Raw genomic sequence first — 11172 nt, forward strand, 5'->3', positions numbered from 1 at the left:
CATGCTGTGTACCATCACAGTTTATAAAAAGCATGTTGACCAAAGTTGAACAGAGCCATCGTAGCAGTTCACTCAGCAGCGTGAACGTTTACAACGTTTACATGTGCTCCTGTTGTGCAGCGTCACAAACGCATAACAAAGACTTAAAACAATGACAGTGATACAAAACAAGAAAACTTTATTTAATTTTTTCCCCACTTGTGTTAAACAAGCTTATGTCACATTCTTCATCAGATGGAGACAAACTAGCAAGCAACTCAGGTGCACAACAGAAAGGCACAAGACTGTCGGGGAGTGTGACTGAATGAGGATCACGTAAATCAAAGCATGATGTAAAGACATGTTACTCATGTTCTTGATAATTAAATTGCTTATGCTATTGATGTTACTGTACTGTCACACAGAAATTTTACTATAACCAACCTTGTTGTTAAATTCAGCAAATGAATGGACATCCAGTCAGGTTTATACTGGCGATCAATGTAGATTTAAATTTAAACCAGATCTGAGACTCACAAATCCGAGAAATCAGGCAGGATTATAAGGGAACAACACTAGAATTAATTCACCAAACACTAAAATTTAATAGTTATAAGTGTAAATAAAATAAGTGTCCTGACATGAGTGACAGAAACATGAAAACCTAGCATCACATATATCCAAAAAACCTGGTCCCAATGCTGGTAAAGTGTCTCAGTAAGTTAGTATCCCTTTCATCAAGCTACAATTAAGTGACTCTGTGCAACAATTTTATTTAGCTGTTATGTGACGGTTAAAGTACTGTGAAAACAGTGTCTGGTACATCAGGGACAACAGTGGATCTACTGTATTAGCTTGCTCATACATTCACCTCATCAAAAATCAGTGTCATTCATTCTATACAAGAGAGTCATTTACACATATACTATTATACAGCACAGAGAGAGGAAAAAGCCTCTGGGGTGGAGAGGTACGGCTACTCACAGCCATAAATTTAATTTTTAAAACATGCAATCTAGAATCAAACGATGCAATATCGATCATAAATGTTTTGGTACTTGATTCAGTCATTGGCATCAAAGCAAAAGGGGAAAAAACAAACAAACCAAAAAAAAAAAACACTTCAGGGTGGTTGCTGGGATAAAGTTTCAACTGGGTACAAGAAATAAGCGGAAGGTTATTTTTTGGGAGATTCTGCCTCACGGGAAACGGGGGGGGGGGGGGGCAGACATTTGGGATTATTTTTGATGCGGCGTGGGACAGGGAAGCGGTTGGGAAGAAGTTTTTAAAATCTGTAAGGGACGAAAAGGGTCGAGGGGCAGAAGCAGTTGAGTTGGATTATACGGATTGATAGCCAGTGCGACTCTTCCTCCGGCCAATCAGGTAAGAGATAAGCACAAGGATGATTAAGAAGCTGAGCGCCACACCCACCGCAATGGGCACCAAAAAGCTCAAATCAGAGTCCAGGAAGCATTCCTCGGCTGACAGAAAGAGGACAGAGACACAGATTAGTGGTTTAGTCAGGAGAAAAACACTAGCGAACACAAAGGGTTAGAGAAGGAGAAAAAGCAGCAAGAAAGGAGATCAGAACCTACAAAAGTGGAACTGAGAATGTAAATGTAGTGTCAATTAAAAAAAAAAAAAGGATTATTAAATACTGCAAAGGCACAAAAAGGAAATAGGAAATCACAAGAAAATGTTTAGAGAAATGGGTTGATATTCTCAGAAATGTTCAAAAGTGTTTTTTTGCTAAGTAAAATGAGGACTGATACCACTCGTCTGTTCAATGTGAAGCTATCAGTTAGCTTAGCATAACAGAGAAAAGGTTTGTCTAGCTCTTTCAAAAGGAAATGAAATGTTGCTACCAGCTAAACGTCTAATTAGAACTCTTAATCTTGTAAATGTTTAAGACTTCATGACATTTTAAAAAGGAGTGTTGACTTCCTAGGGTCATCACCAAAACCACATTCATGTCATTGTAGTTTCCACTTTTATGTCAACACATCAAGTCAATCACAAATTTGTGACAGCTTGAATACACACAACTTTGCATTAACAAGTACAGAAGCTTTAAAAATGCCAAATCCCTCTTATCCCCTCACAAGGCCCCAGACACAGCATTGGGTTGGGAAGCAGTTCTGGCAGATCAGATGATGCCACCAGAGATTATTCTTTTGAGCATCATAATTTCATTCACTGAGTCCAACAAAATACATTAAGTCTAGATGACATTTTACTAATGAGAATGAGTTTTACTAATTTGAATTTTTGATGTGTTATGCTGTGCTTAGCTAACTGGCTTCATATTTACAGTATAAACCTAAGAGTGGTATTGCTCCTCACGTTACCAAAGAAAAGAAATAAATTTCCCCAAACATTCAAACTATTACTTCAAGAATACAGTCAAGCAGTCAACAGCACTAGACACCACATGGAAACATTAATAAAACTTGTCAGTAATTTTTGACAATTAGTTAAGAGGCAGCTAGGCAAACAGGCAGCAATTGACCAAATAGACTTTGGATAGCCTTAATATTTAAATGAGGAAAGTTTAACTAGAAAGACTCGTAGCCGGTGGCCATGTTTCGCTTTCTCCCGATGAAATAGGCCAGTAGAACGATAACAATGAGAACGAGCAGGGCAACTCCGACAGCTATGGGTACAAGGAAGCTCTCTGCATCAGCCTGGCATTCCTCAGCTAGACAAGAGTGAAGAGAGCAGAAAGGTGAATGTCTTATAGGTTAAAGAATTTAAAAAAAAAAAAAAAAAGAATGGTTAATAAATGGAGCGCAGGAAAAGAGATGTAGTCCACTGACCAATTATTGAGTATCGATGGCAACATAAAACCTTTGGGTAAATTCAACAAGTTTGAAGAACAAACACCTACTCAGGTATCCAGGACAGTAATGCATTTTTATTTCCATAAATCCTAAAATACTAAAAAGCCTAACTTCAATCTGAGACAACTTGAAATCCAACTTATAACAGAGACAGAGACCAAAATCAGCAGTCGTTTGTATCTACACAACACACAGTAACAAGATGGCTCTGCAGCACAAATTCCCTTTGTAGAACATGAGGAGTGTGCAATGTTCTCAAACAGTGAAGGGGAACTGATGCATGCCCCAAATCAAATCAAGTTACCAAAAACGTGTTTTAACATCAAGTTAATGAATGTACAGAAAGTTATTAAGCAAGGCACAGTTGTCATAATGAGAAAACTTGGTATATGTATACTGAGAACAGACATCAACATACATTTAACAGTGCTGCAAAACCATCTTTGTAATTAAGGCAACTGAGTTTGTACAAAGCTGAAATAAAGATAGCAAAATATCACAAGCACAAAGCTCGTATTTAAAGCAGCACTATTAATCATACACATGTACAATGCCCTGGGAAAGCAACTTTCATAAGCAGCTAGAAATATAGATATTTCATCTTCTGTGTGACTAACTGCATTGCATCAGTCCTGAAGAGTTGGAACGCATCAAACACACACAGCATATACTAAAATAAGTAACAATACACAGCAACTACCATGTGTCACACTAGCTTTCTATAATAAAACACACATGCTGGGGCTTACCTCCATCCCTGACACTGCTTCACTGCAACCTGCACTAATTCCCCAGACATAAAAGCTCCTGAAAACTGGTAGTGAAAAGATTTTTCTGCCAGCACTTCACAACACCAGTCTGAATTTGGAACCATAAATCTTTTGTTCACGTTTGCTTCAGTGCTGTGAATGAGATGCGAACTACAGCCACACAGCTTGAAGATTTAGCCGAGTTTCTACAGGAAGTTTCACATTTTCAAATGCAATATACCCCCCCAAAAACTATTTCTGTGTTAAATTCCTAATGATTAAACATCTGATTTTTTTTTTATTTTTTTATTTTTTTTTTAAATTGTTCAGTTACTACAGTTGAGGAGAAATACTAAAGTTTGGACACCAAGTTTTCAGGGGCTTTAATGGCCCTGATCCAGCTGTAGCCCTCAAAGCTCAGTTAAAGCCCAGGCCAATACACAGGTGAATTATTGTGACTATTGTCAAAATAAAACGAAATATAAAGAGAGTCATAGTGCATTTATATTGTAAATATCCTTGTTGCAGAACCATCTGTGCTGAAACTGAATATCCACAATAGTACTATCTCTTTTCTAAACCTAATGCCAAAATCTGTTCTGTGACCAACAGTTGACCTCCATCTTGTTCTCCAACTCAAACATGTGCAAATGCAAGAGACCTTTTAAACATCAGGCATTTTGACATGGTATAGCAGCAAAAGCAAAGGTAATTGTAATTCATGTTTTTAAATATGTAGTTTTGTCAGCTTCATGGTTTTTACACTTACACGGAAATGAAAGATTGTTGATGTCATACGTTCAACCTGGGCCTTTACTGGTAATACCTATCGAAATGTCTTCCATGAAAAGGTCTATTAAAGTTTAAACACTACAAATCTGATTTCACATTGTTAGTATGATTGAAGCCACAGAATCAAGATAATTCCCTTGTTTCTCCTGCTCTACAGGGGCAAACGTGGGCTCATATAATATTTTCTTTGACAACCTTCCAAACTAGACCTTCAGTTTCTGGGAACAATGGGAAAGTTGCTTGACCATCATCCTTTGAGTTGTGAAGGAAACGCTGTGAAAATTATTGTTCAATGTAAAGTGTGGAAATGAAAAGTCAAACAGAGGGCGTATAACAAAAATGTGCACATAGATTATTGACAAAAGCAAACAAAAGGGGAATATCTGCAGATCAAGTGCAGGATCCTGCCACAAGAAACATGTTACATCTTAAACTTTAAATGTGTGAAAAATTAATGTCCAGGAGATTTGTACAACTGCATATACTGAACTTCAATTATCATGTTTTTGTGATTAGTTTAAACTAAATGGTCATGAGGATCTTGCACTTGCTCAAAACAAAACAAAACAAAACACAAGAAGGGAAAGGACAAGACATCCTGAAAACAACAAAAAGGCAAAGAAACAAACATGGGTAGACAAGTTTGGTCCTTGAGGATAACCCCAAACTCTCCATCTTTACATGGAATTTTACTCCTCTATTTGTAGCATCATTAAGACATCTGCAATTCAAGAATCCTCTATGTGCAAAGACCATTAAGAGCCACAATGAACAATAACAGATAGCAAATCTATTTGACAGTTTTCACAGCATACTTTAAATTTTAACTTTCTCATTTTTGGAGCTATTTGGCCAATTAAACACTTGAAACCCAAGGACCAGGCTTGGGTGCCCCGTGACATTTCAGCTTTGATTTAAAGGGTCTGATATCCAACATTAGTCTTTCTTCGACCAATCACATAAGCGATCAATACAATGACAATCAAGCCAGCCAGAGCAGCGCCAACAATGATTGGGATTAAGACGCTGGTGTCATCCAATGAACATTCATGGGCTGCAGATAAAAAGAAAGTCAGTCAGCAGGTGGAACAGTCTTTTCTGATCATTAAAAGAAATAAGTATGACAAAGCAGTTAAATAGCACAGCACTTGTTTGACTAAAAGTCTTTGGCAAGAGGGATCACAGTAGATTCTGCTGGAGGTAATTTAGAAGTCTCTGACATGACATGATCAATATGTTGGACTATAAACACATTTCCTTTATAGGAAGCTGAACAAGTGCTACAAACTAACAACACTGTACATAAGATACTTTGAGACAACAAAAAACATCTTTCTCATTTCATCTTCTACACATGAGCTAAAACAGTGGCAATTTCTCCAAATGGTGAAAAACAAACTGATCAGGACTAGCTCAGCAGACACACACACACACACACACACACACACACACACACACACACACACACACACACACACACACACACACACACACACACACACACACACACACACACACACACACACACACACACACACACACACACACACACACACACACACAACCTACCTGTACTGAAAGCATCCTTCTTGACTTCAAATGGCTGCACTTGTAGGTTGAAGGTGTAGATGGTGAGCAAACTGGTGATGGTGTAGTTCTGCTCCTTATTACACATGTATGAGCTGCCGACAGCTGCCTCCCACAGACCCAGGCTGGTGTTTGCCTCAGAAAACACCTCACCTTAAAATAAACACAGATGTATATTAAAAGAAGAAACAAAAATAGAAAACTAAGGTCTGCTCAGTTACTGGGGTTATGTAGGTAAACGTGATTATTTTAATTACCCGAGTTTGTGGTAAAGTTGAGAGCATGTAGGTGGAATATCTTTGTGTCCTGTTAAGAGAAAAGAAAAAGTTCAGGACAGAATATTTCCATACTTTGTAATTATGTGAAGTTACATAATATTTACAACCATTTTGCAATAATTTCCTATCCATATAATTCAGATATTTCCAACCAGGTATACAAGGAAGGATTGTTAGGATATTTCTAACTGAACACAAACACAAACCAAGGTGTCATGCTGATGCTAGTACATTTTCTGTCAATCAGTAACTTATCTCCACCTCAGCTTTATGCTGAGGTGAGTGAGTATTTAACACCTGACTCTAGCAGAAGTCCTGTTGGTTTCAATTTTCTTTCATTTCATTATTGAGGTCACTGTGCTCCTGGCAACACTGAAAACTTTAGAAATAAACCTGTCCTGATCTATGCCTCGCCAGATAGTATCACACAGGTGTATGGTCATGAGACTAAAACAGGTGTGCACCTTTCAAAAACTGTGCCCAATCAATTCATTTGCTGCATGCAGACTCCAGGCAAGTGGTAGACAACCAAACCAAACAGGACGCACGAGACCACTACTCAGAGAGCCACAGCACAGTGTGAATGTTTGTAAATCATAATCAAATTTACTAAAAATATGTTTTCAGTTTGTCACTATGGACAATTCAGTGTGGATTGATGGGAAAAACAGAAATTTTATCCTTTAAATTCAAATGTACACCACAAGGGGTTAAATATTTAACAATGCCACATTATATGGACAACTAAAGTAATGATAAAATGGTTTAAACATTCATCTTTTGCCATTTAGAGTGGTAGTAGCATGACTCCAAATTTAGGCAAACATCTGCAAGGGGGAGAAAAATTTACTTCAAACTGAAGAGGATCTTCAACCTATAGCATTTGACTACTGATCTAACCAACCTATAGCATTTGACAAATGTTTTCAAAAGTTCTTTTCATTAAAAAAAAAAAAAAAAAACAAAAAAAACAAAAAACAAAATCACAAAACAATTTAAGACAAGACAAACTGTCAATATGCGATATAACACCACATGATGCATCGCCTGGGAGGGGTCCTTGAGTAGTCATTGAAGACTTACACTAGCGAAGGTGAACACAATGGTCGTCTTGTTTGATGTCAACACCAGCTCACTGCTGTTGACTCCACATGATCCAGAAGCGTTGGTTACACTGGGCTCGATGTTCATCTCTTCATATTTCTATGTCGGAGAAAGTTTAAAAAAAAAAACAAAAAAAACAAATCAACATAGAGCTGTACAACAACATTATTATATCATCTGGGAAACAAGGCCATAACAACATTGCAGTATTATAATCCTTTGTTTTTGAATGTACCTCTCCTTGCTTGAAACCAATCCGCAGGCCAAACTTGGCTAACAGACAGGCTGTGCGATTCACTTCTGGCTTGACACTGTACTGCCCAGTGGTTGGTGTGGGGAGTGTGGGGGTCGGGGTGGTGGTCGGAGGAGGAGCTGCAGTGGTAGTACTGGTAGCATGAGTGGTGGGGGGAGGAGTGGTTGAGGGTTGATCAGCACTACAAGATGTTACTGGGAAAAGATAAAGCAGAGAATAGACCATCAATTGAAAGTGGAGAGAAGTATTGCAGCTAGGGTGTGTTGCTAGATCTGCACTTACTGTTTTCACTCTTGTTGCCACTAATGACAAAAGCCTGCATGAGCACATTCCACAGTGTCATATTGACAGAATCAGCCTGGATCAAATCTTTACTCTTGCACGAGTAGCAGGTGTCCATGCCTACATTTGTAATCTGAGGCTTCCCGGTCACAGATACAGTTTCTAAATGAAATTCAAAAACACATCAGCATCCATACAATACCCTTTTCCCGTGTGTATATTTGTTATAAATGTGAGGTGCAGAAGGTACCATTTGATAGAGAATTATTAAAGTAATTGGAGTCGCTCAGATTGTAGGAAAAGGTGATGTTGTCTGCCTCATACACGCTTCCTTTCTTAGTGAATGCCACAGTCCAGGAGTGTCCTGCTCCAAAATTCAGCTTTAACACTGACCTTGTGGTCTTACATACACTTCCATTTGTTGTGACTTGATTAGGAAGTTCAAAGTTAGCTGTTGAATTCTGAAAGAGAACAGAGTGAAATCTTATTTCAGATACTTAAACAAGTTTGATGTCTGTTTAAAAGCAGACTTAAAAGACCTTGAGGTAAAAATATATCCTGAACATGTAACCTTATTATGACAGGCCTGTTAGACAGCTAATCTTCAAATGATAATACATTGGTGTGAGCTACTGACTACTGAAAGGTGGATGCAACAATTGCAGGATATGCACCAGGAAAACAGCCTAAATAAAATGCTGAATAGAAAGAACCTCTTTGCCTCATAGTGATTCCCCTAATTTCCTCTTTCCATGAGTTGTCAAACAGGCTTGCTGTTGAAGTGTTGAGATAAGAGTAGAGCTGCTTTGCTTTGTTTTAATTTCACAAAGAATTTGTAGGCTGATGTAAATATGGCCATGATAGAACACCTTTTGACTATTGTGGAAAAGACCTGACACTCACCTTACCACCAACTGCTTCATATGAGACTGAGAAGTTGACCATTAGATCAGCATAGAGGCACAATTTGTCATCTTTGTCCATGACAGTCACTTCAGTGCCATGTGAAAACTGGAACACTGGGGGGGGAATAAAAAAAAAAAAAAAAAATTACCATCCCAGTGGGAATTCAATAGGTTGCTGTTTCACTAAAAATACAGAGAGATGTGAAGCCATATGATATCTGTCTGTTCCACTAAGACTAAGAAGCCACATGTTCTTAGGAAAACAACCATTAAGTCAGAACAATCATCCCCTGAGCTGACATTGGATGGCCACTACAGTTTAGAAGGTGTACTAATATACAATTCTGTCAGCCCCTAAAAAGTACAGATGCTGGCATGATACCCTGATGTGTACAAATATCATTTTCACACTTATAATAACATCCCACCACCTACTTCAAAACTGGTCATGATGTATGTTATCAGTCATATGTCATTTCTATTGAACCATTTCTTACATGCACAAAAATCCACATCTCCAAGTTTACTGCATAACACTATTGTAAAATAAAATGACAGCAAATGATTGAAAATATCCTCCTGAGACCCAGCCTATTTATTTTTGTCCTCCACAGTCTCCATGTGTCACAGTATGAAAACAAAGTTCACCCCAGCCAAACACTTGACATATCATTGGAAAGGCCAGGATGTCAAATGAGTCAAAAGATATACACCAAAAACAACTGTCAACTAAAGAGCACATAAATGAATAGGCTGGGTCTTAGGAGGATATATGTTCAGCTATACTAGAAAATGCCCTTTGCTTTTCCACTGGCTCTAAAAATTGCATACAGTTTAACTAAAGAGAGGCCAATGTCCATTCAGATCAATTGTATGGTTTTGACATTATGCAGTGTCATCAACTCAACAGCAGCCTGCAATAGCCCCATGTAAAACACCTGATTGGTGACACGGCTGGAAAATATTGCATTTTTATTTGCATTACAACACCTTTCTTATCGAAACAAATGTGTTAAAGTGATGAAACACTTGCAGTGACAACACAGGTGAAATTTCTGAAGAGGTCAGATTATGGTGAAAGAATAACGAACATTCAAGAAAACCCGCATTAATAACTAAGCGTTAACCTTCTAACACAGCTAGTTCAAGTTAGCCTAACATTAACCACATCGTAGCAAATAACGAAAATGTTTAAAACTATGGAGTGTTAACAAAAAAAATCTTAACAGTGATGACTCTTTGCATTTAAAAGCCAAGTTGCGAACCCATTCAGTTTTTTTAGGTACTTCTTGTGTATTTATTGTCAGCTAGGTTAGCTAGTTGGCTAACTCACATGACGTTAGCTAGCTGTAGCGTTATTGTCACGTGCCATCTTAAACCACCAGCTGTTGCTAATGCTAACTATTTTAATCTAAAGCGCTCTCGTCAATGCATTAACGTCTAGCACCAACTTTACTTTGGTGAGCATGAAGTGTGACAGCCTAACGTTACTTAGCTTTCGCAGCATAAATGGCTCGAGCGGTTCCAGGTTTTACCATTAATTCGAACTTCAGCTGTCAACCAACCGGTGAGCTAACAGCTAAGTAAGCTAGGTGGCCGACACTTTACAGCCTTAACTGATTTATAACATTAACGCTAGCTGCACAATCACATCAAGGCATAGTTTGGTTGTTATACGTTGGTCTGAAAATATAACTAAAGCACAGTGATGTGGACCGTACTCCAGTTTTCTGTTGTTGACGTAGATAACAATTAGCAATGAAGCTAAGGTACATTAGCAAAACATCACGACTGGATCTACTCACCAGCTGATTGTTATTTTTGTTTTCGCGGCCTGTGCAGTTAAATGAATCCGAAAAAATATATGTTTATCAAGTTAAAGATCAATGACAGCTAAATTGTTTTCTCCAAACATCACCTCCACAAGAGCTTTCAACTTGAATCTCGAAGCACCGGGGCCCGAGTGTCCCTTAAGTTTAATCACGTCACTTCGCATTTTTAAGCAGTTTTTATTGCAAAAGATTCCGATTAACAAAATAACGATACGTACCGAGTCCAAAGGACAGACATAACATAAATGCAGCATATCGGGACATGGTCGCCTTGTACTTCGGAGTGTCAGCCACCGGAGAGGAGATGAAATAACCCGATAGGGACCCTCAGTCAGCGGTGTTTGAGATGTAACCGAGCCGCCGCTGACTCTACCAGGAAATGGAAGTCATATGACTGTGACCAATGTGTCAACGGAGAGCAGAGAGGTGTGGATTGCAGTCTTGCTTTAAAACGCTTCCTCTTTTACGAAGTTAATTAGTGTGTCTTACGTACTTTTACAGCTGCCAATAATGTGACGTTCAGACAAAGAAATTCTTGCTTCCATACAAGACAGCGAAGTGGGATTAGAAA

The 11172-nt window shown here is 38.4% G+C and overlaps 1 protein-coding gene across 2 annotated transcripts; it reads right to left on the reverse strand.

Annotated features, from left to right (window-relative positions):
* Positions 1-158: 158 nt before the first annotated feature.
* On the reverse strand, positions 159-10987 carry lamp2 (lysosomal-associated membrane protein 2). Of its 2 annotated transcripts, none has more exons than XM_026329624.2 (9): positions 10820-10987; positions 8768-8883; positions 8115-8325; positions 7865-8026; positions 7565-7776; positions 7309-7428; positions 6205-6253; positions 5930-6100; positions 159-2677 (listed from the first exon to the last, which is right to left on the reverse strand). In XM_026329624.2, exons 1-9 carry the CDS (start codon positions 10863-10865, stop codon positions 2535-2537), a joined length of 1230 nt encoding a protein of 409 aa, XP_026185409.1. In that variant the 5' UTR covers positions 10866-10987; the 3' UTR covers positions 159-2534. The 2 variants fall into 2 exon arrangements, with proteins under 2 accessions (XP_026185409.1, XP_026185410.1); XM_026329625.2 differs by lacking the exon at positions 159-2677 and adding an exon at positions 2775-5414 and having other exon boundaries at positions 10820-10986.
* Positions 10988-11172: the final 185 nt, after the last annotated feature.

This window comes from Mastacembelus armatus, chromosome 10, assembly GCF_900324485.2.
Source record: "Mastacembelus armatus chromosome 10, fMasArm1.2, whole genome shotgun sequence".
Taxonomy (NCBI): domain Eukaryota; kingdom Metazoa; phylum Chordata; class Actinopteri; order Synbranchiformes; family Mastacembelidae; genus Mastacembelus; species Mastacembelus armatus.

What these genes read in the sequence shown, in the direction of transcription:
- lamp2 (XM_026329624.2), bottom strand. Translation starts at nt 10,865, where the DNA reads ATGTCCCGATATGCTGCATTTATGTTATGTCTGTCCTTTGGACTCG. An exon ending in ATGAAGCAGTTGGTGGTAAG is followed by an intron (nt 8,326 to 8,767) that starts GTGAGTGTCAGG and finishes GTTCTCTTTCAG; the next exon opens with AATTCAACAGCTAACTTTGA. An exon ending in TAATAATTCTCTATCAAATG is followed by an intron (nt 8,027 to 8,114) that starts GTACCTTCTGCA and finishes AATTTCATTTAG; the next exon opens with AAACTGTATCTGTGACCGGG.